Raw genomic sequence first — 25,809 nt, forward strand, 5'->3', positions numbered from 1 at the left:
ACCCTGCTTTTATCGTTGTCACAATTGCTGTAGAAACTGCAGAAGGTGGGGGACTGAAGGGACGCGCTCATGAGCACATTGAGGGGAAGTGCAGAGCATGTAAAGCTCTGCCAAAGCACACGCTTTGGTGTCTGCATATTCAGACAGATGTCCAAGTACCTATAGCTGTGCCTTAAATGGAGGTGAGATTTGCACACATTGCCATTGTGGCAGAACCTGATTCTGGATTAAGACCCTAGTTAGGCAGCTGGGGCTATAATGCTTTATGCCACAACATTCCCACTCTGGTCCCGCTGTGGATCAGCCTGTTCCCAATGTTCCCAAAATGCATTGGAGAGGGGAAATGTAAATATTCACCATCTAGATTTCCTAGGTGTTTGACCAGTTTCCATGGTTCTCTGCAGTTGTGCCTTTTGAATCAGTGTTTTTAAGTTGCTCCTGTTCTTTTCACCTCTGGACTTGCATACGAGGCTTAAAGGGCTCTTGTATCATTCAGGTTTGTAATGCCAATATAAAACACCACATTGACCAGAATACTGATTCGCACTACGAATGCCCCTTCTCGGCTTTGTTTCCTGCATGAGCAGCGCTCAAATGTTAACATAAATAATGCAACAGAAGCTCAAAGGCAACTTTGTGAAAATGCTCTGAGCCGTGTCCTTTGAGGGCGACCTGTTTCCTTTTTCCTTAAGAAATACCACGTAGAAACGAAGGTTTTGACTGAAAGTGTTGACAGAAAAGTTGTGTTTAGTGTTCATGCAGGCATTGTTTGTTTATTTATTTGCAGATTGACTCTTTGGACATTTGACACAACCAAGCACAGCTGTGACATGTCGGCTGTGACATGATATGACAGCATTAGTGCAAGGCTCCAGCACACTGCAGGAAAGTAATTTCTACAAGTGCTGTCCCAAAAAAAAATCTCCTGCATTTTTTAACCGTTCTCCATCAATGAATAAAGAAATTGTGTTAGAAATAGCAAAGGGAAAGATAAAAGTTTGGGTGAGACTCTCATGGGTGTTGGGATTACCTTACTTTGAGGTGGTAAAGATTGTGGCCTTTAATTCATTGTACAAATCACCTCACCAGCAGTCTACACCCTGCAGCCTTTCCAAGTAGGCCATGCTTTGGTCAAAGCACAAGGGAAGATATCATGAGGCAATTCCTCTCATGGGGCTTTTAAGGATCAGAAAATGCAGGTAACAAGACAAGCTGCAAAGTGGTAGACTAATGTTTAATGGAAATTAAACCACACAGCACCTTCAGCTACCTCAAAATGATAAGGTAAGCTCAAAACCCCACACCCACCAAAATTCCCCGAGAACAGGGCAGCAAAATGGAAGCCCTTTTTGCAAGGGAGAACAACTTTTGTGAAAATGGAGGACAGATTTTAGCGCAGCACAATTTCCCATTGCTTGTAAGGTTTTATTTTGAGTTCAAATAAAAGGCACTATATTACACTCTAGTTGCGTTGTTTTCAGTATTGGTGTTGAGAAATGACAGAAAGCATGTGCTTTGTACTCCTATTATTGAGAAACTAAATAATCCCACAATTGGGAGTGAACTGCTCTGCTATGTTTATCACAAAAGATTGATCCACATTGCTATAATTAGCAATTAAAAGTTTTTGGCTTCCACGGAAAGTGTCTCCAAAAGCAAGTGGTGGTTGTCATCATTTTCAGTTGCCTACATCATTGGCTTGTGCTAAATAAAGTCTGGGTTTTGATTGCACCTTACCGGATAGTATTATGTTTTGGCTGCTTTGAGTACGGTTGTTTCTGGAAGGACTTTTATGCTGTTGTTAAGAAGGTATTTCAGCAAACTGAATTCTCCAGTACTTAGAAACACAAAACAATGTAAAGGAAAAGCTCTGATCCAATCTTGTGCCATGGTTACTATAGGAACACTGGGAAAAGTGGGTCAGAACTCAAAACATCATCATTATTATGCCATCAATGTACATGGTACTTTACAGAGGAGGAGGAGGAGGAGGAGGAGGAGGAGGAGGAGGAGGAGGAGCAACAACAACAGCAGGAGCAACCAAACTCTGTATGCTGAGAAGCTTGCCATCTACGCTTCAACAAACTGCAATAAAGGGTGCAAAGATGGTGGAGAAGCTGGATGGGAGAGGACAACATGAGATGATGAGATGTCATTGTCCTGGTGCAAATCTCTTGAGCCTTTAACTATTCATGGGGGACAGGTAAGATTTCTCAACAATAGGGCCATATTCCCATCTGAGCAACCTTCTAAGATTCCCATCTCAGTGGTAGGTGGGGATCAGATGTAAATTTATTTATTTACCCACCCATCTGGCTGGGTTTCACCAGCTAGTCTGGGCGGCTCCCAACAGAATTGATAATAATAATAATAATAATAATAATAATAATAATAATAATAATGCAATAAAGCATCAGACATTAAAAACTTCCCTAAACAGAGAAAATATTACATCGGAACTTTGGGACAGAGACACCCACAGAGTCACAGAATGATATCGAAAGATGTGGTTTGGAGAACCTTCTGCTCGTAAAAGCTCTGTTATCCAGTCTTGTGCAGAACACCTGAGCAACTCCAGAATTGTATGCAGATGTTCTTTGTGAAAGTGAGCAACACGTGTCTGAATTTCTATCACCTCATTAGCTGTTACATTATATGTATATATATTTTAAAGGTACTGCTTTGGACAGAGAATATCAGAGCTGAAAAGTACTAAAATCTGCTTCATCTGCTCTCCTTGGTTTCGTGTTCATTGTTTCCACAGCAGTTTCCTCATAAACTCCACAGGATTCCTTGCACACGTTTTCTGCTCCACCTGCCTTAACCATATCCATTAGGTGTTAGCTGTGTAACTTGTCTGTCATTTCTGTTCTGTACCATTTGATCTACCCTTTTGAACTTCCAAGAACCTTCCTATTGCTGCATTTTGGAGATAAAGCAAGTGGCAGACCGATGAGGTGGAAAGTAGCTTGGTGATCAAGTGAGCTGGTAAGCAAATGAGTGAAGAGAGTCACAAGGAGGGAAGGATGCAGAGAGGTCAGCTAGAATAGTCCAATTACAGCTTGCTCTGTACCTGAAATAAATTGCTTAGACTAAGGAAGCAAGCCAGAACTGGAGGTATTATGATGCCAAATAGAATCTCATTGGCCATTTGTGTCAGCTGATCCTTAATGAGCTAATAGGGCTGCGGGTGGCACTGTGGTCTAAACCACTGAGCCTCTTGGGCTTGCCAATCAGAAGGCTGACAGTTCGAATCCCCATGATGGGGTGAGCTCCCATTGCTCTGTCCCAGCTCCTGCCAACATAGCAGTTCAAAAGCATGCCCAAAAGTGCAAGTAGATACATAGGTACCATTCCTGCGGGAGGTTAAATGGCATTTCCGTGTGCTCAGACTCCCGTCATGGTGTTCCGTTGCACCAGAAGCAGTTTAGTCATGCTGGCCATATGACCCAGAAAGCTCTCTGTGGACAAACACCAGCTCCCTCAGCCTGAAAGCGAGATGAGCTTCGCAACCCCATAGTTGCCTTTGACTGGACTTAACCATCCAGGGGTCCTTTACTTTTTTTGCCTTTAATGAGCTAGTAGCTACTGTGCCTCCTTTTGACCATCAGTGGTCAGTGGTGGCCTCTAACCACATTAAGAGACCAACAGCACCCTATTCTGGCAACCTGCACCAAGTGTTGCAGTTGGGTCTAGGCTGCTAGTGCCCTGGCAGCTTACACCCCACAACATGCAGTACCAAAAGCTTACCCTTCCGTAGTTTGGAATGAAATCCTACAGAAGTTGATTTCAAAATAAGTTCCATTGAGTTCCATGGTGTTTACTCACACATCACCGAGTATAGAATTATAGCCTGAATACAGTATATGAAATTCAAATGGGATGTGTGTTTTAACAAAAATAAGCATTGACAATCAGGTAGCCTCCATTATCCAAACATCTTCAGATTTTAATAGGCACATTCACTCACTTGATACAGCATTATCCATCACTGTTTTATGTATCGATGTTTATGCTATATTATCTGTTTAGACCTTCCACAAATTTGTTAACCATGTCAAAACTCTGATAGATAAATATTACCTGGGTATTTCTTTTGTATCCAGGATCCAATTAAAAATGATTTATATTAGCTGTCCACAGGAAGATAACTGTCCCAAGGAAGATATATTTCCATGACATGTTTACTATAGCTTTAATTTTTTTTTACTAGGATTTGTTGCAACATAAAACATTGTTTTCACACTATGTGAAAGGAAATCAGTAATGTTTTGTTGCTGGGGAAAAACTAGGACTTTAATGGATTGCTTTTAACTTTTAACACTTCGTATAACCGCAATTCTATCAATGTTGCAGGTCGTGTAATCAGGATTGATGGTGGACCATATCTTCATTCCAGATAAGGTCAGCTAAAGTTTTGAAACATTTTATAATACAGCATTTAGTACTAAACAAGATATGGTGGGGGAGGGGGGCGATGAGCAAGGTCTTCACTGCTCAACATCCAACACTTCCCATCTTCAAACTGTTCTGTAGTGATTCATGTGTTTTTATCCCCATTTATCAAAATAGGAGACTCCAAAAAGAAAACATGACAGCAGAAAAGAAACATGTCCACTATAAAAAATACTGTAAATGCATCCAGTTTATAATAAATGATATAAACTAAGCATGTGTGCCACCATCCCAATGCTGCAACATTCATTTACAGAATCTGAGTGATTAGATAACGGAAACTGGAACACAAGATCTAAGCAGCACAAAAGGTTGAGTACAGATTAGGCAGGTAAACCTGTACTGGTTTAGACCCTGGACTTATTGTCTGATAGGATATTCCACCCACCCTCGCACTTCGGTGATATGTATTAATTCAACATGTAGCACTCTTGACCTTTCTCCTTGTCATTCTTCAAAAGCTCATTTCTTTAAATGTCGAACATTTTAAAGCGCACTACCCCTTGTATACCTTCGTCTTTCTGGTTTGCAAGCTGGCTGGCTGGCGGGGCTTCTTTCTCTTTCCTTTCCTTTTTAAAAAACTGATGCGAGTCGCTTTGGAAAGCAACAATTGTCTGAAAAGTGGGATAAATTATACGGTAACAGTGCAATGCTAAGTGGGGTGTGTAGGGAAACCCAAAGGTGAACCTACCACTTTAATCCCCATCTCTGCTGGATTGGTGCTAGCAGAATGGGAGTGAGGGCAGAGGAGGGTTGCCACATTGGAAACAATAGGTAAGGGGAGGGAAAGATTTAGGCAGCCTAAGAAGTGTCTAAATTTTCTCCAAGTTTGGCAGGCAGTATTCGGATACAGTTGCTGCCTGGAGTGACCCGGAATGGCCTTGACACAAGGATGGGGGGAGGGGGATAGATTCAGTTTTCATTTAAAGGGAAACCTACCTGTTTTAGACTTTGCAAAACAATACACAAACCAAAACACAGCCATCCTTCGAAATTTGCCCTTCTCCGAATTTTACAGTTTGATTTCCCCAGCCGTGTAATGTGTACAGAAATGCGCATAGTAGGGTAAAGTGTCTTTTTAAAAATGCATATATTTTTGAAAATAACATACAAAAAATGCATTTTATTCGGGGAAATTAATTTGCCAAAAATGTGTATACTAGGGGAAACCCAAAAAGTGCATTATTAGGAGAATTTTTCACTAAATGCAGGTGAACTTCTCGCATTTAGAACATTTGCAAAGTGAAGTGGAAATGTGGGAATTGAACTTAAATGGGATGAAACCAGAATTGACCTTTTCGCCCACCGCTCCCCAGAATTTTGCCCTACTGATGTTAGAGTTCCAACCTAAGTTGGAAGCTAAGGAATTGGAGAGGGAGGTTCTGATAATGGATCTCTGGCATTGGAGGAAGGTCCTGACCTTTTCAGTGGCCCCTGGGACACCTTAAAAAAGCAAATAAATGATTGCTAAGTAGTATTGAATCAAAGGTTGGTCATGACTGGGCATACAGCCATGTTTCTTGCTTGATAGACAGAGTAATTGTTTAAGAACTCAGCAAATTAATTAGTTATAGAACATGCAGTTCAATACAGCATAGGCTATGGTTTCTCTTGCCAGAGAAGCAAAGAACTAAGTTGTTGTTTTAAGAAAGGGGGGGTACTGGATTCTTTCTCAGAAAAGCTACTAATTAATCAAGAACTATCATTAAAAGCTTACTGATTTCTTGGTTGTCCTTATTTAAGATGCAGAGCAATACATTGAAGGCTTAAAAAGGGAGAGAGATCTGCTTACTGCCACCCAGCTTATTTCGTTAACTTTAAGGAGAGTACCTCGCCGAGGATCATAACAGTATGTTTAAGCTAACATGCCATAGCTTTGGCCATGCAAGATGCCAAGTTTCTGTCTTTTTTTTAAGTAAAATGCAGCGGGAAACACTTTTCAAGGGTTGAATGAGGAGAGCACCTTTGTATGCAGGAATAGGTAAAGGCACCCCTGACCATTAGGTCCAGTCGTGACTGACTCTGGGGTTGCGGCGCTCATCTCACTTTATTGGCCGAGGGAGCCGGCGTTTGTCCGCAGACAGCTTCCGGGTCATGTGGCCAGCATGACTAAGCCACTTCTGGCGAACCAGAGCAGCGCACGGAAATGCCGTTTACCTTCCCACCAAAGTGGTACCTTTGCACTTTGACGTGCTTGCACTTTGACATGATTTCGAACTGCTAGGTTGGCAGGAGCAGGGACCGAGCAACGGGAGCTCACCCCGTTGCGGGGATTCAAACCGCCGACCTTCTGATCGGCAAGTCCTAGGCTCTGTGGTTTAACCCACAGCGCCACCCACGTCCCTTGTGTGCAGGAATAGACATGGTCATTTACCTGTCCTTCAGAAGGGTATTATGAAGACCTAATTTATAAAGTCCCAAATAACTAGGGGCTTATTCAAAGAAGCAGCTCCTTCCACATAGTTCTGTCTGTCTATTAAGATCTGAAGTTGAGGTCTGCCTGGCTGTTTTGAATCAAAAGAACTATCTCTTATGCAGCAGTCAGAGAGAGGGCTCTCTCTCTGCAATGGCACCCTAATTGGTGCCATTATTAGTCAATATAGGCATTGGGTCAGTTTTATCTGTGGAGATTGTGTGAACTATTGGGTAGACGAGCTTGAAGGGGCTGCTGTTTCACACTGGGAGCCAACTAGCTTTTGAGAGGAGATAAGGAGAAAGGCTGAGCTATTCCTGATGTAAGTCCAGAGTCTAAATTTTCATAACTGCTTTTCCTTGGTAAATTATTAAGTACTTGGGCAAAGAGATTTATGGTTTTGAGGGAAGCTATGAGAAAAATACAATTATATTATATTCACCTTAGGAGAAGAACAGCTTTCGGCATTGCTACTATTCTTTCTTTGTGCCTGACGGTTGAAGAAAAAAAGTTGTTGTTTTTTGTTATTGTTGGAGCATTTGGTGCTTCCTGCCCTTCTTTCCTACATCAAGCTGCAGACTGTAAGTTTCATACTTTTATTAATTTTTTGTGTTAAAGATTTATTCAGAAGCTAACAATATTGATTTCATTTACATCAGGGCTAAGCCAAATGGATGTCCCTTTATTCCCCATGAAAATAGGTTGGGGACACACCAAATGGGGGGGGGGGGAGAGAGACATAATCCCCCCTAGCCAGTTCACATTTTGTCAAGGGGAGAGGGAATCACCGGTCTCTTTTGCGGTGAACAAACATTTTGCCACTTCAGTGGTGGCAAACTACCACTTGAAAAACAGCAATCCACACTCTGAATGATTCTCATCCGCAGATGATTTGCCTGCTTAGAGAGGCAATGAATTCCTGGCTGGTTACGATGACCCACATCACTAGTCTAGAAAATATTACACTCACCTTAGCTCAACTATGTTTCCACTCAGTAGAATTATCATGCTCATTTTGTGGTCCCTGGTTGAGTAGGACCAGTCCTGGAACTATACATCAGAGGGGCAGAGTGTAGCTGAAGCAGTCGCAACTTGGGGAAACAGTGGCCAAGAACAGGTGTGAATATAACACTAACACACAGAGAGAGAGAGAGAGACACGAGGGAGAGGGAGAGGCAGAGGCAGAGGCAGAGGGAGAAATGTGATGTTGGAAAACGCTTTTTTGCTTCTCAAAAGCACAATATTTTTCCTTGATATGTTCATGCATGAAGAATTGCACAGCTCTACTTTATAGAAGTTTGTTATTCCTGATAAATACATTTTTTGAAGAAGAAAAATTGATGGTGATTTTAACTCTGTTTGGAACTTGTTGTTCTACCTGTTGTTAATGTAATTTATTTTTTTACTGTATTTAATGACATTGTGTTTTAAAATTGTTTTAGGCTGCCCTGTGTTCCTCAGCTTCAGAGAAGGCCCCTTAGTTAATACTGGATTTTAAAAGATATTTGATTGCTCTTAGTTGAACACGTGAGCAGTTGAACATAAAGTACTGAAGCATTCTCTGTGCTAAGAGAAAGAGATCAGAACATACAAGTGTAATCATTATCTGTGTCTAATTTCTACTGCAGTTTTCTAAGGAAATCTAAGGAACCTGTTCACTGCTTGTCACATCAAAATGGATTACTCCAAATTCCTGTCCGATATAAGTGCAGCAAGGAAACCAAACGTTGCAAGACTTTCAAGTGAGTAGTTGCATTTTCCAGTCCTCACCTGATTTGCTTCACAATTTTCATTTTCGCCTGGCTTTATATCAATAGAATATGCTTATGCTCAGAAAAGTCTTGTTGAGAGAGAGTGCAAGTTCCCATTCGGAAGAGTAATGTTATTGGGTATTGTTGTTTTACCTTTTTGTAAACCGCTTTGAGGGGTTTTTACAATCAAGTGGCGTATAAATTTTATGAAATAAATGAATAATAAATTGGGTGGGACCGCACCTCAGCGGTACAGCAGATAGTTTGCACAGAGTCTCGTGTTCAATCCCTGATAGTATTTCCAGATTTTTTAAAGACCAGGTAACAGGTGATGTGAAAGACCTTTGCCTGAGACCCTGGCAAGTTGCTCCCAATCAGAGTAAATAATGTAGCCAGGTATATAAGGCAACCTTGTAATGCTGTAATTTACTGCTCAGTAACATCATAAATACACATATCACTGCATAACAGTAAAAACTAATAGTTAGGTTGTAGGCCTACACACACTCAGCAGGGAAGAAGCTCCACTGAATGCAGTGAAACTTACTTCTGATGGAATATATAGAGCTGGCTGACCTTACTGGAAGAATCCGCGACCAAAAAGAGGAGGAATACCAAGAAGAGTGGAAGAAATTTAAGGACTATTTGAATAAATACTGTGATATTAAAAATTAGAAATTACTTGGAAGTACCAAAATAGGCCTAGGATTAAATTAAGAGTTAATTAAACAAATAAGATTTAGAACTTTAAGGAAAGTTAAGAAATTTTATTTTAATTGGAATATTGTGGTTTTAAAAAAAATGGTATCAGAAAACTGCTACATTTTAATTACAAGGAAATTCAGATTGGAGGGCTCAGAGGAAGCCCAAAATATGTTTTATGAGATTAGAAGTTTAAATAATTAATTAATTTGTGTTGTTTAGGTGTTTAGGTTGTAGGTGTTTACTAGTATTTTGTTTTTACTCTCTTTTTTGTTTATATTTGTGATCTTGTCTTTTTTCTTTTTTTTCTGTTTTTCTTATGTTACATCTGTAAGAAACTTAATAAAAATTATTTTTTTAAAAAAAGAATAGCATTTTCTTTCACATTTGGCTTCCTCTGAAGTTCATTTTTTCTGTTAATTATATCTTTTAACTTATTAACTAATATTCTTTTACTCGTGTTAATGGCAGATGAACTGGAAAAGAAGATGGCAGCGTCTACCGTCATCATGCTTAGTGGGGGTATGCCAAACCCTAACTATTTCCCAATGAAAACAGCAAGTATAACCCTCAATGATGGAAGCACCATTGAAATTGGAGAACAACTGATGAAGAGAGCTCTTCAGTACAGTGCTACAGAGGGGTATGATGAAAAATCATGCAGAGGGGCCCTCCAGACTGGTGTTTTATTGCAGGTGTATTCTGCAACATAATCCTGGGAACCATAGTACTGAGTGTTCTTAGGAAATCCCTATTCCCTACACAGAGCTACAATTACCAGAGTGGTTTAACCAACAATCCCTCTTTCCACGGAACTCTGCCCATAGATGCACAACAGATACAAAATAAATTACAATTTAATATAAAACTTTGGGGGGAGAGTGCTCAGAGTTTCCCACAGTCATCTGGTGGGCCACTGTGAGCCCAGGATACTGGAATAGATGAGCCTTTTGCCTTACCCAGCAAGGATTTTCTTATGTTCTTAATTAGCTCAAGCAACTCCCTAGTCATTTATTCAAAAGACTTGTTATTTAAAATAATACTAATGAACGCACTCCTGGTCCACGTAAATAAGTTTTTCATATCCATTTCTAAGTAAGTGTTAAGATGTTTATGTATTTCTGTTTGTTTGTTTTTTCTTCATTGTACCAACTTCAAGCTAAACTGAAGTGGTATATTATGCATGAAGAACTGAGGATATTTAAAAAGAAGAATAAAATCTCTGTCTTCCAGAATGCACAACTTATTGTCTTGGTTCAGAGACTTGCAGATGAAGCTCCACAACCCACCAACAGCGACGTATGCTCCTGAGAAAGGACAAATGAAGATATGTCTCACTTCAGGCAGCCAGGATGGCCTTACTAAAGTACGAGCGATTCAAAGGTCAACAGAACCATGTCAGTTCAGACAACTGAGCCAAATGCCCACTGAGTCCCTCTATAGCAATTAAATCGGAAGGATATTTTTCTGCTGATGATTCTTCCCCATCATATCAAATCAGCTGAGCAAAGTTAATACTTGAAAATAAAGACTTGACATGACTGCTTCATGTGCACTATTGGAAAATACAAGTGTATTATTCCATCAAGTTTTTGTTGTTGTTGTTCCCTTCCATGGAAAGGTCTGAGATTCAGTGGAGGTCCCCACTGGTAGAAGGGAATGGATTTTTATCAACTCCCCATTCCTCCTTCAGTCCTTCACGCTGCTTCCTACACTGTTCAAGAGGGTCCTCCAACTTTCTTGAGCAGCTTTGCAGGAGAAGGAGAAGGAGGAGGAGGAGGAGGAGAAGGAGAAGGAGAAGGAGAAGGAGAAGGAGAAGGAGAAGGAGGAGAAATTAAAATTACTTCTCCCCTTCATCCAGCAGAACTATCCTATTTTCAGAATTAAGCTCATGGAAACTGTTGACTCCTGTCCCTAGTCATAGGAGTCCGAGGGGCCAAGGTTCCTTCACCCACACCCCAATAAAATATTTGAGGGTGCCGGGGGAGGGTCCAAAGTTGATGGCCATTGGCATTCAAATGGAGTGTGTGTGCCACATCTTACCTGCTCCCCCCCAATCTTTTATTCAAGTTGGCACCCCTGTCCTCAGTGGAGACAGAACCAGATGAAATTGCTTCCAGTTATGTAGCTTTCCAATTATGTAGTTCTAAACTCTGATTCTTAAATATAAATAGATGCACATCCATTGTTCTTTATAGAGATGATTGACTTCAGGGACATATCATAGAATGATTTATTCACCAGAGATCTGCTCCTTGTCATCTTTGTTTTTAATCTTCTGCATTACTAACTATTTTTTTTCTAGTTATGTAATGCTTGCTTGTGCTTAGCATCTATATGTAAACTATATGCTCAGGGGGGGGGGGGAGTTGCGTAAAATCTAAGTTAGGGGTAGTGCAATTTTATCATTTTTATTTATTTATAAAATGAGATTAATTCTGGTTGTCCACTTCTGAGAAGGACCCAAGGCCAAATACTACACAGTTAAAAGTTGATCAAAACCAGTTTTAAAACAAAAACACATGACTAATGGAAGAAAAGATTAAAACCAGGAAGCAGATAGATATCAATTGTCAGCCAGATAAATTGAACTTCTGATGGGATATCTTAAGAAAGCAGCCCAAAAACATTAAGCCAGAATCAGGGGACAATGATTTCCACAGCCCAGATATAACCAGAGAAAGATCTCCTAACATGTCTCTGCTATATATCTCAAATACAGACAAGACATTCAGGACAGCCTTCCTGGCTGGTGTCAAAAGAAGAGCAAGATAATGTCACCATTTAGATTGGGGGGCTGGCCAACCTGTGGGCCATATATGACCTGATGACTTGAATCTACCCTGCCATATCCCTTCTTGGGCCCCAACCTGCCTTTGTGGCAATTAGGTTGAGAGAGAAAAACAGGACTTTTCATTTTGTTTGCCAAGCCTAATTGCTATGGGGGTTGAGGTGGTGATGATATGCCTTACATCAACACTGGTAAAGTATTAGGTTTTAATATTAAAACTTGGATAGGACTCCACTAAAATCCAGTAGGATGCTCACTGTTTCAAACCTTTTTGGTCTTTTTTTGCAGGCGTTTGATATGCTCATCAACCCAGGCGACAACGTCCTTGTAGAGGAGCCGAACTTCCACGGGGCAATGTTAGCAGTGAGTTATCTTTGGGGTCCCATCACAGCAAGCTGCTATGCCAACTCTAGTTCTTTGGTGCATAAACACGCCATTGTAAAAGTTCATATTGGGACTCCGTGAGTGGTTTGCCATGTATGACAAGAATTGTATCAAAAAGTAACAAGTGTTTTATTTAATTTAAGGTATTTATATACTACTTAATTATCTCAGTCTCTAAGTGGTGTACATTACAAAATATGGATAAAATAAATTAATCATAAAAACAGAAAACTTCCTGAAAATGCCTGCTTGATGGTAGGTGGAGGTCTTTGTCAACCACCTGAAACAGGGAGAGGGGTCTGTCTGATCTCAGCTGGGAGGGGGTTCCATAGAATCAGGCCCACAATGCTGGATGCAAAGCTTCTGGTGGCCACAAGCTATGCATCTAAGCTAGGTTTGCCATTTTCAAACAGTGGTGAAAATCCGGACAGAAAAGTTGTTGAGCTATGTCCGAAACCACACTAACAGAGCCTCCATTTTAGATTCCTAAAGTTTACAAAACAGGACCAGGAGCTGCCTTCTTTTGCCTACCACTGCCTCCCTTGTTTTCGCCTGTTCTTCGTGGTTTTTTTCATTGTCAGTGTGGATGTTGTGACGAATCAACAGGAATATTCGCATAGCAAGCAGCTCAGTTTCATTTCTCATGACTAGACCCGTCCGAGCAAGGCCCTTAACTTGAAGCATGCCATGATCAGGCTTGCACGAAGGCCTGCTCAGCTGAATCTCTGAGCACCCACTGCCACCATCCCTTCCCCTGCCTCTATCCCGGTAAAGGGACAGCAGCAAAGGTGGCAATGTCAGCATGGGTACTTAGAGCATCCATTTCCTACACAGGAAAGAGGCTGGAACGACAAGTCTCAACATCCCTCCTGGGAAAATGAAGCTGTTAGCATCCATTTCTGGCAGGGAGGGTTTGGAGAGTCTACAAAGTCTCAATCCACTCTTCGGATAACAACAACAACAACAACAACAACTTATTATTTATACCCCGCCCATCTGGCTAGGTTTCCCCAGCCACTCTGGGCAGCTTCCAAGCGAATATTAAAAGCAATACAGCAAGGATGAATCTTTGTGCATCTCTAATTGTCACTGGCATTTATACTGTAATAATAATAATAATAATTTATTTTCACCCCGCCCATCTGGCTGGATTTCCCCAGCCACGCTGGGCGGTTTCCAACACAATATTAAAATACAATAGTCCTTCAGATATTAAAAGCTTCCCTAAACAGGGCTGCCTTCAGATGTCTTCTAAAAGTCCGGTAGTTGTTTTTTCCTTTGACATCTGGTGGGAGAATGTTCCACAGTGCGGGCGCCACTACCGAGAAGGCCCTCTGTCTCGTCCCCTGTAACCTCACTTCTCGCAATGAGGGAACCGCCAGAAGGCCCTCAGTGCTGGATGGAGACTCTCCTTCAGGTATACTGGACTGAGGCCATTTAGGGCTTTAAAGGTCACCACCAACACTTTGAATTGTGCTCGGAAACGTACTAGGAGCCAATATAGGTCTTTCAAGACCAATGTTATATGGTCTCAGCGGGCACTCCCAGTCACCAGTCTAGCTGCCACATTCTGTATTAGTTGTAGTTTCTGGGTCACCTCCAAAGGTAGCCCCACATAGAGTGTGTTGTAGTAGTCTAAGCAGGAGATAACTAGAGCATGCACCACTCTGGCAAGACAGTCCGCGGGCAGGTAGGGTCTCAGCCTGCGTACCAGATGGAGCTGATAAACAGCTGCCCTGGACACAGAATTGACCTGTGCCTCCATGGACAGCTGCGAGTCCAAAATGACTCCCAGGCTGCACACCTGGTCCTTCAGGGGCACAGTTATCCCATTCAGGACCAGGGAGTCCTCCACACCTGCCCACCTCCTGTCCCCCTAAAACAGTTCTTCTTTCTTGTCAGGATTCAACCTCAATCTGTTAGCCGCCATCCATCCTCCAACTGCGATCCATCCTCCATCAGCTACTACCACCAGCATATGACATTTCAGAACCAGTTTTAAGGGGCACGGTATATGACTTCTGTATACGAGTGGTTTCGAGCTTAGCTGCTGAAATAATATCTTGGTTTTAATGGCCTCTGTGGATTGGATAATAAATTATGTGTAATACCATGTTTCTTTTCATAAACAGCTAAAAGCCTTGAGATGTAACATCATCAAAGTACCTAGTGATGCACATGGAATCATTCCCAAAGGCTTGAAGGAGATTCTTTCCAGGTGGAAATCAGACAATGTGCATAAGCTCACGGACAAGCCCCCTAAGTTCCTGTACAGTGTTCCTAATGGTGGCAATCCTTCTGGGAGCTCCCTGACAGCGGAACGCAAAAAAGAGATTTACCAGGTAATCCTTGGTACCCGGGCATCATCTTAAGAAGAAACAAAGACAGCATTTCCACTAAGCAACCCTAGGCAGGTATACAGAGCAGCAATTTAATATAGACAACTGTGCTTGCTTCTTCTTCTTTTTGCTTTTTTTGCTTTTTTTAAGAAACTACCTACCAATATGGAGTGTGGTCACCTCTTCTTCCTCTTTGCAGCCTATGTACTGACACCTTTTTTAATTTTATCCAAAAAGAGAGAGCACTAGCTGGCAGTACTACAAATGCAGCAGCAGATGAGAGAGATGTCTCTTTCCCAAAACAATTAAGCAAATTCCCTGTGCTCCCATCCTCGCTGCTCTGGGACAGCAAAGGAAGAATGGAAGGAAGAAGGCAGCAAAGGAGAGTTCACAGAAAGCAAGGCCAACCCAGGGCATTTTCCCACTTGAGGCAAAACAACATGGTGCCCCCTGCTTCCTCCTCCCCTCCGCTGCCACCTGAGGTGACTGTTCATCAACTCAGCACAAAATGGGAAACATGAACATAAACTTGGGACACATCAATTTTCCAAGGTTTTCTCATGTTTGATAGGACCACTATTGTTTTGGCTTGTTGGCAAACCATAGTTGTGTATGCACTGATCATTCCACAAAATTATTTTCTCTTCTTTTCTTGTTGGTTTACCTTTTAGCTTGCCCACGAATACAACTTTCTTATAATAGAAGATGATCCATACTATTTCATCCAGTTTCAGAAGGTAAAATCAAACTAATAGCACTTCCCGAACTAAATATACTAATTGATTTGTTCTGTGTATGTTTTCTTCTTGACACAAAAGAAAAGCATGTTCATCCCCTAGATCAGAGGTTCTCAACCTGTGGGTCCCCAGATGTTGTTGGACTACAACTCCCATCACCCCTAGCTAGCAAGGCCAGAGCTCAGGGATGATGGGAGTTGTAGTCCAACCACATCTGGGCACCCACAGGTTGAGAACCGCTGATCTAGATTTTAAGGCTCCTTAGGCACTTAGGCCCAAGAACATAGGAATATAGGAAGCCTTACAACCAAGTCATCCCATTCATCTATCAAGAGCAGTATTGTCTACACTGAATGTTGGCAGCTCTCCAGGAATTCAGTCAGGAGTCTCTTCCAGCCCTACCAGGAGATACCAAAGATTGAGCCTGGGAGTTTCTACATGCAGAACAGGTGCTCTACTACCAAGTCACAATTCTTCCCCCAAAAGCAGGTGACAACCCAAGTGTAGATGATTGACAGTCTTGAGTCACATGTCACACAGTTCTGCCTTGCCCTAGCTTGTCTCTTTTAAGAATATCCAGTTTTTCTTGTCCTCCATCATGTCTAAGCACAATGGTCATATTTTTCTTTCTAGACCAGTAGTTAATGCTTTGATAGCTCCAGTATCTTTGCCTCTAACACCTTGATTACTTCATCCTGCAGCTTCGCCAAAGCTAACTCCACTTTCCTGGCTATGTGCATGCCCCATGATTGGTTCAAGGTGCTTTCAATGCATTGTAGAGAGCACACTCACAGTGGCAATATATAGCCCTCTGTCTTTTGTGGGGAAAGGTCCTCCAGATCCCAGAGAAACTGCAGGATCAGCTCAGAGACCCCTACACACACCTGGGCTCTCCTAGGCCCAGGTTTGGCGTGATGACGATGATAGTCATTATCTCCATTGATCCGTAGGTTTGGCATGATGATGACGGTCAATGTCTCCATTGATCTGTGCTGGTGTCTAGAGGTTGGTTCATTTTTAAAAAAAGTTCTATGCACCATTTGTACAACTTCTAGGTAGGAAAGAAATACAATTTTTCCCCTTCCCATTTCTTACAGGACTTTTCAGGGGAATAGTTTGCTATCATATTAATGGTTACTAATCTTGATGTCTATGTTCTGCCTCCACTGCTGGAGCAGTACTCCAGTTGCTGAAAATGGCTATTTGGCTCAGAACCTGCTGGACTAGGTACTGGACTAGGTGGACCACTTCAGCAGTAAATAACACTGACAGCCTCCATCCCTTTGCCTCTGACATCTTTGCCCCTGAATCTAACACGGCTCTTCTTATGTTCTTATCCCACCTCCACATAGCTCATGTGCCAAGCGAAACCTTAATATTGTTTTGTTTTGTTTTAATAATATTATGTTATTTGCATTTTAAGACTAAAGCGCCATCATTTCTTTCAATGGATGTTGATGGTCGAGTCATCAGAGGTGATTCTTTCTCTAAAATTATCTCTTCCGGGTGAGTAGAATATGGAAGTGCAGAACATGCTCCCTGTAGCAATACCCCTATCACCTTAAATTAGAGTGACGATGGAGATTTTGAAACAATAACGACATTTGAATCTGTCAAATACTGCAAATTGAAATGCTCGTTGCACGGCTATGGGTGTTTTCAGTGATTTGACAGCCCTCGCAAAATCCAGACGGCATTGTACAAAACAATGTGCAGAACAAAAAAGGGACAAAATTTAAAACTGGGGACTTGCCAAATTAAGTAGGGTGTGTGTCTTTCAACTCTTTGTTGTATTTTCTCTTCTATAGGTTGAGAATAGGCTTTATAACAGGACCTGCACCTTTTATAGACAAAATTGTTCTACATACTCAGGCCTCAACAATGCAGCCCAACACTTTTGCACAGGTAAACACTAGTCATATATTGGATTCCTTTTCAAAACTAAAGCTGTAATCCTGATAACACTTAATTGAAAGTGGGGCCCCAATTGAATGCTTAATCCTAAATAAACATATATAGAATTCAGCTAAAAGTCGAAGCACTCCCAGTCATGGTTCCCCTCCAAGGAATCCTGGGAACTAACAGTGAATACACAAATCTTGCATATTTTATTTAGATTGTGACATCACATTGGGTGCTTTCTTGCTTTCTCTTGCAGGTCATCGTAATGGAACTTCTTAAGAAGTGGGGGCAAAAGGGTTTTCTGGATAATGCAGACCGGTAAGGGGGTTATGAAAATGCTAGCATTTGGGGAAGGGCTATAGCTCAGTGGTAGAGCATCAGCTTTGCATGCAGAAGGTCTCAGGTACAATCCCTGGCATCTCCGGGTAGGGTTGGGAGAGACTCCCTGCTTGAAACCCTGGAGAGCTGCTGTCAGTCAGTGCAAGCAATCCTGAGCTAGTTGGACCAGTGGTCTGACTCAGTATAAGGCAGCTCCTTATGTTTCTAACATGCTCACAGTCCATAGGCTGTAAGTGTCACTTTCATCAATTCCATAGAAGAAATTATTATTATTATTATTATTATTATTATTATTATTTGTATCCCGCCCTCCCCGGCAAAAACCGGGCTCACGCTATAGTTAATGGATACGGTTAACAGTTGGCCACAGTATCTCATAGCACCAGATCAGAAAAAAGCACCTTTGCCTGTGAAAGCTCTCGCCATGGTCCTACCGTCTCTTCATTCTATTTTGAAATAATTGATAATAATAGAGGGGGAGAACAAGAAAAAAAAAATCTCTCCCTCTCTGCGCAGCGCCCCTTCAGCGAAGTGGCAGGAGAAACGGAGCCCCTTCCATTTCTCCTCCCACTTCGCTGAAGGGGCACTGTGCAGAGAGGGAAAGCTGTGCAGCACCTCTCCAGTGAAGCAAAGCCAGGAGAGCAAGAGGGGGTGGTGCGCACCACCCCCTCTTGCTCTTCTGGCTTCAGCGAAAGCAACGGGAAGCCTCCGGAGCGCAGCGGGATCTCCCGCTGCGCTCCGGAGGCTTCCCGTTGCTTTCGCTGAAGCCATGGAGCCTGCATTCGCTCCATAAGACGCACACACATTTCCCCTTACTTTTTTGGAGGGGAAAAGTGCGTATTATAGAGCAAAAAATACTGCACCATCTACCCCTTGACATGTGTCCTACTTACCTTCCCTATTTCTCTTGATGTCATTCATTCATTCATTCTGTTATGGTTCTTGGCAGGCAGAGGTTTCCCATTAACTTTACTGCTGCTACATCGTGGAAGAGGTAGACAGCCTAGGGTTATGTAGGAGAATATACAAAGAAACCCACACTGTCCATTTCCCCACCCAAATAGGATGGAGAATTTGGGGAGCTTATTTTTCACTCAAACTTATAATCAAAATGAATTCTGAAGAAATCATACTAACTAGGAAGGATGCAATCATTAAATTCTCACCCAAATATATGCTGTCTTCTTGGTCACACCTGAGATCATGGGCAACAATGCATTTTTTTGCTTAATCCATGAAAGGGGTAGTAGAAGAAACAGTGCTAGCCATTTCTTCCACAGTAAATTGTTGCCAGCTATTGTGTGACCTAAGCAACTGCCCATAGTCTCCATCCACAGTACAGAGATTGAGTGCCTTGTATTGCTGTTCAAGTTATATTAGTTCTGAATGTGACCTGTCTAGAACAATTTAATGGAAGTGCTACGGCTGACACATGACCCCCACTTTTCTTCGCTAAGAATGCAAGCATTGATTGTTTGTTTTCAGAGTGGCAGAGTTCTACAAAAAACAGCGCGACGCGATGCTTGCTGCAGCAGACAAATGGCTGACAGGTCAGTGAACTCACTCCCATGGGCAATTAGATGTAACAATGTGCCCAGATTTTTTATTTAAAAAAACCCCACAAAAGATTCTGTACAGATTTAAAGAAGAAACACAAAGGCTAAGATGATTTTAACATGATAGGAGTGAGAAAACGGATGGGTTAGGGTTGCCATTACTACTTGTCAAACAGTTGCCCCTTGAAACGAGCATCTGCCATTCAAAAGAACTCCAAACAGAATGGAGTGTGTCTCCTCCATGCGCCACTGGTGTGCACAGCATGGGTTATCAAGTTATTTGTCCACATCATGTAGAGTGTTCGTGTTGGCGGCACCTTCCACGGTCAATAATGAGTGCATGGAAACTGCCTGCTGAGAAAAGTCCATTAGGTGCTGCACTCTGAGTTACTGTGGAAAATGCAACACAGAGAGATTATTTTAAGCAGTCTCTGCTTTAGAAATGAAACATTTAGACTAGTCTGTAGAGCACATTTCTTGGCCTTCACTTCATGAGACTAAGAGCTCTAGATCATGTTAGGTATCTTAGGTTGTTCTTGGTGCAACCATACATCTGTCAAGAACTGGTGACAGTTCTAACATAGTCTTTGCAGCCAGTAGCGCTTGTTTTCCAGAGTAAAAGCAGGTATGTCTGGAAGGCAGGAAGGTAAAAAGAACTTGCTAGAGGAGATCCTTATAGCTAAATTAGCCAACCAGAACTATGGAATGGTACTTCCTGGATGTGTGATTAGCAAATGACATAGGCTTCATTTTGTGCCTTCTATTTCCTGTCATCAGATTATAACACCACCATAGTAGTATCTGGATGTGTCTCACATCATCAGAAAAAGAGACATTGCTTTGCTATTGGGCCAAGCAGAAAAACAGTATGATGGTAAATGGCAACTTTAAACTCCAGTTCTAGTGCTTGTTTACTTGACCCACATGTAAGCATGAAGCTCAGGTTGTGTGAACTCACCCTTGGAATGTCCAAGGACCATGTGTGCTCAAAACCAATACATATACAAGACTATGATAGCTAGTTGGCTGAGTGTGGTAGAAAATCTGGCCTCTGACATGAGAAACTGTTTGGCTGAGGCCCTGGTGAAGAAGGCTGAAGTGTTCTGCTACACCACTGTGTTTATCGTAAGCACTGAATTTTTTAAAAACACGAACGCTTGATAAGCTTGTTGGGATGCTTTCACTTCATTGTTGTGCTTTCTCCTCTAGGTTTAGCAGAGTGGCATGCTCCTAATGCTGGACTATTTTTGTGGATTAAAATTAAGGGGGTTACAGATACATTCCAGATGGTCATGGAAAAAGCACTGGAGAAAGGGGTAGGAAAAATTGATTACTCTACTGCTGTGGTAATGGGAAAGGCTGAAATATTTCATGATGTGGAGTTGGTGGGTGAATGGGCTGATGTCACTGGGCTGTCATGTCCGAATAAGGATGAGAAAGAAATTCTGCTTTAGTTTGCATTTTACTGCAAACCTGATTAATTTGCACTTCCCGCAGAAATCTTAATCCTACTCAAAGTAGACACATTACGATTAATGGACATGATTAATTTATTTATAGCACTTTCAGTAGACCTACTCTGAGTCAAACATAATTAGATCAGGCTCATTTGTATCCTTTGAATTTTTCATTTTTCTGAATTTTGCAATACAACTGTGATGTGTAGAAAAATGGGCACATTAGGGGAAAGTGTGCATAAAAATGCATATATTAGTTAAAATAACATCCAATTATGTGTATTATTTGGCAAATTGCATACAAAAATGTATATACTGGGAGAAATACACAGCAAAATGTTGATGAATACTCAAGACAACTTGTATAATGGTGTGGGAATGTGTAAAATTGATCTTAAGGCTAGAAAAATAAGGGGGGGGGGACTGAAATTCATGCATCCCTGCTTCTGACCCAATCATGCAGTCCATAAATTTCTGTCGCGCTCAGCTTCTACCAGTTCTATTGTTATAGCCTCATTGTTGTGTTAGCAACAAAAAGCCGTTTCAGAGGAAAATGCAAATGAAAGAACTTCTTGTAGAAATTCTGCAACTGAAAATGAAATACTCCTGAAAAATATAAATGCATGCCAAGTAATCCAGTTCAGTAAGGTGGAGCTCCATAGAACTACCATTGATTTATCCTTTTGAATTTAATTTCCTATTTTTTTTACAGCATAAATCATTTTACGTAAGTAATATGATTGCTTTCTATGAGCCCACATCATCCACAAGAATAAAGTGTACTATAATAAGCAGGCCAGAAATGAACTTGTTTCAGCAGTTTTTCTCTAGTTTAATATGTATGGAAAGGTCTATTTCTTACTCCTATATGAGATAACTAAAATTTAGGGGACGGATTAAACTACCCTGTTCTGCTAGTAGAAGCCAGTACAAGCTAGTGCAATAGGACACAGGGAAAGATTGTTCGTTGGGCTAAAGTATATGCTTTCATTGATGGAAATATGTTGAATTTCCATTCTATAACTCCTCCCTTCCAGTTATTTCACTACATAAACATGCGGAGATAACATGTGGACAATAACAGATCTACAAACAGTATATTCATGCATGATAAATTAGTAGTATCTACATACACACAAGCAATAAAAGTAATGAACAAGTCATAAAAAATAATCAACATTTTTAGGTGTCTTTACTTCCTGGGAAACCTTATATGATTGATCCCTCAGAACCATCTCCTCATATCAGAGTTTCCTACTCTTTCGCTACTCCAGATGAAATGGACCGGGTAAGTGCAATCTACTCTCTTGTTGTCCAAAAAAAGGAATTACATGAGAAGCAAAATTGTATGATTCTAAATCCCACTGAACTCAATAGAACTTCCTCCTGAGTAGACATGTATGGGACTGCACCATCCTAAGTGAAACAGTAGGCATGGAGCGGTAGATTAATTGCTGGATCCACAACCTTGCCAGGGGAAAGGGTATGTGTGGGTGGCAGAAACAATTGAATTGTCTATTTTTGCTGTGCCAACTCTCAGGCTGGTGCAGCAAAGGGGCCTGAGCTGGGCCATTCTGAGGGAAATGGACCTGCTGTGGACCCAGTGGATTCATCTATGGCCCTGCTCCGCCCTTGCCTACAAAAGTCCCATTTAGAGATTTAGGTTGTTAGCTACTGCCAGCAGGATTCAGCGAGCACAGCAGGGGCTTCTGTGGTGGTTTGCCCTGCAGCAGAGAGAAGTCCCTGGCAACAGTGTAGATTGGGAATTTAAGTTGCTGCGTAACTGTGATGGCCAGTGCCAGTAAACGTCTACAGAGACGAAACTCCTCTTGAGTTCAGTGTGTGTATGTTAATTATGTATAGGACTACAGCCAAATTGTTGCATCTTGGTTCCGGGGAAGGGAATGGGGTTTTTTTGCATTTGATTTGACATTCTCTTTCTGTCAGAAGAAACAACTGAAACAGTTTTTATTGAAAATCATTAGTGCAAGTAAATAAGCCCCATTGGAAACATTAGAAAAATTACCAAACCCATTGGCTTGAATATTCCAGTTTAAGTGCAAATTGTTTTCTTTTTTTATGTTGTGAATAAAAAGGAATAAGGGAACAAGGTGCATTTGACAAAAATGAAGAATAAATCACAGTCGGTTTCTGGATCGTTACAAAAACATTGACTTTCTCTTTCTGTATTAAAATAATTGTGGGTTTTCCAATACTCTCAGTCAGTCTCGTCTTAAGAATTTTAAATTACAATAAAAGTCTGATAACTTGCAAAGAAGTGGCATATATTTTGCCCTCTCTTTGAACTCCCAGTAGACTTTACCACCTAGTGATCATTTTTACACTTTATGGTTATGCTTAAAGTGTCCTTCCGGTTCCATATACTGCCAGTATTTTACATGTGCTGCTGAAACAGAAAGACTCAAGCCAAGGAGATACAAGAAAGGCACACACACAACACAGCAGTGAATAGGCAAGTTTTAACTACAATGTATTGTGTTAATGCCACTAAACCAATACAGTGGTACCTCTGGATAAGAACTTAATTTGTTCCAGAGGTCCGTTCTTAACCTGAGGTACCACTTTAGCTAATGGGGCTCCTGCTGACCCGCGATTTCTGTTCTCATCCTGAGGTAAATTTCTTAACCCAAGGTACTATTTCTGGCTTAGCGGAGTCTGTAACCTGATGCGTTTGTAAACCGAGGTACCACTGTATACTGGAGCAAATATATTTATTTTGTCAGATATAGGTATTTGTCACTTCAGTAACTTAAAAAGGGGTTCTTAGAAAGCAGGTAGGTTAGGAAATAACCCAAAACCCATCTCTGAAGCAGACCATCTAGCCTTTGGTAAAGGTGCTCTCCGAAGTCTCTGAAAGAAGTTTTCCCCAGCAGAAGTCTTCATACTGCTGCTGTATCCAGAACCTTGTCTGAAACCCTGGAGAGCCACTGCCAATCAGTGCAGAAAACACTGAGCAAGCTGGACCAATGGTCTGACTCTGTATAAGGTGGCTTCCTATGTTCTCCTGCCAATTTGCTGTAAATCAGCCAGTGCTCTAGATTTCCGTACACCCATATTCAGCCCACGTCTTCGGCGCCTGCATGGGCTGGGTGTCGGGAGCACCTTCTCTGACCTTCCGATCACAGGAACGTAGGGACAGCAACACAGCATTCCCAAGGAATAGGTCCTGGTGCAGTGGACTCGCATTTGCTCATGTGAGCACCGCAAATGCAACAGAGTAAGGGAAGCAAAGCTGTGGAGGTTTTGTTGCATACCTAATTTATTTCTTCTAATTAAACAAATAAAAGAACATAACAAACATGTACAAGAGAAACAGCTCTCTCATACTGCCATCTTGTCTCTAGACAGATCAAAGGAGGAAAAAAACACATTACTAGGGATGGAAGTCTGGAAGAGTAGCTTCTGCCCCCTCCTTTCTCTCAGACAGAAAGTAAAACAAACATGATCTGGTGATCCTTGCAATGGGAGAGATGAAAATGCTGACACTACCAGTATAGATCCTGATCTGCCCATTCCTGTTCTGCGGCCAGCTCAGTTTTGAGAAAGGAAGTGTTGAACTGCCCCACCGCACACACGGGCACACACCTTGAAAGCAGAAAAGTGTCCCATCACGGGAGCATGTGATGAAAGCCAGTAGTCAAGACTGGGAATTTTTCACCTGCCCTACCTTCTACATCCAATAAGCAAGAACAGGAGGGTGAATTTGCTTTGGGATACTGGGTTAAGCATCAGTCTCCCAGATATCCCATTCTTTAACAAGTGGTGCCAAGGCTGAACCAGAGACCTCGGGCCTGCATAGCGTTAGAGCTACCGTTAAGCTTTTGTTCCTCCTGCATAATAAGCTGCCCCCACTATCAAGTGCCCCTCCTCTGTTTGGACAGCAGGAGGACTTCTCTCGATTTCCTCCATTTTTATGGAGGCTCTCAGCACATGGTTAAGATTTTCCATAAGCAGAAAAGTATTTCTTCTCCAGAAGTCACACCAAAACACTGAGAAGCCAGAAGGAAATGCATGATAATAGGAATATTTATTTGTTTTACTGAATAACCAGCTTTTTTCTGCTGTATAAACATAAAAGGGAAACACCATGAAGTATTATAAGAATGGTATCTAAATTCATATAGAATGATAATAATCATTGCATTTTTAGGTATCTATGTATTTGAAAAATACTGTGGGTTCAAATACTAAATAGCTGCCATGGGTAGCAAAATAAAAAGAGGTGCCTGTACTTTGTAACCAGTGAGTACTGTTATTAAAAAGCCCTGATAATAATGGCTTTATGAGAACCCTGCTGGATCAAGCCAAAGGCCCAGGTAATTCAGCACCCTTTTCCCACCATGGGAAGCCTACAAGCAAGATCAGAGTAAAAAGAAATTTGCACTGCATTCCTATGCGTGTTTACTCACAATTAAGTTTCAGTTTAGTGTGGCTTACTCTCATGTAAGCATATGTAGGATCAGCGCACTGCACTGCACATAACTTTCAAGTATCATCTGTATTGGATGAATTCCTAATGATCAAAGGCGACAACGGTATTTGCATTAATAGTTAAGAGAGTTAGTCCACTAAAACGAATATTTAATTAATGGACAGCACTCCCACAAGAGTAGATTATTATTATTATTATTATTATTATTATTATTATTATTATTATATAAATTAGTTGCTCACACCATTCAATAAAGCCTGTCTTTGGATTCCTTCAGATGAATGGGCTTTGTTTAACTACAGGAATATTACTTAAATAATACTGAGTTTTGTCAAGATGAACTATGAGCATTTTGGAAAGCATGTTCTTGCTCTTTTTTTTAGGGTTTCCAGATACTGGCTGAACTTATAAAGGAAGAAACTGCTTGATACTTACAGCGAACTAGCTTTTACCAAAATCTTCACTGGCTAATATTCAAAACTGTGCCTCTAATTTCACAGAATGTTCTGTTAAATAAATCATTGATTATA

General features: G+C 41.4%; 1 protein-coding gene across 1 annotated transcript; it reads left to right on the forward strand.

Annotated features, from left to right (window-relative positions):
• Positions 1–2,044: 2,044 nt before the first annotated feature.
• On the forward strand, positions 2,045–25,809 carry LOC308485734 (kynurenine/alpha-aminoadipate aminotransferase, mitochondrial-like). Its single transcript, XM_081021732.1, has 15 exons — positions 2,045–2,203; positions 7,316–7,449; positions 8,497–8,610; positions 9,793–9,964; positions 10,555–10,687; positions 12,401–12,475; positions 14,629–14,838; positions 15,507–15,572; positions 16,996–17,078; positions 17,381–17,477; positions 17,731–17,792; positions 19,299–19,363; positions 20,579–20,685; positions 22,013–22,114; positions 25,663–25,809. The coding sequence occupies exons 3-15, from the start codon at positions 8,544–8,546 to the stop codon at positions 25,705–25,707; spliced, it is 1,284 nt and encodes a 427-aa protein (XP_080877858.1). The 5' UTR covers positions 2,045–2,203; positions 7,316–7,449; positions 8,497–8,543; the 3' UTR covers positions 25,708–25,809.

The sequence above is a fragment of the Podarcis pityusensis genome (genome assembly GCF_964106645.2).
Source record: "Podarcis pityusensis genome assembly, chromosome: 9".
Classification (NCBI taxonomy): Eukaryota; Metazoa; Chordata; class Lepidosauria; order Squamata; family Lacertidae; genus Podarcis; species Podarcis pityusensis.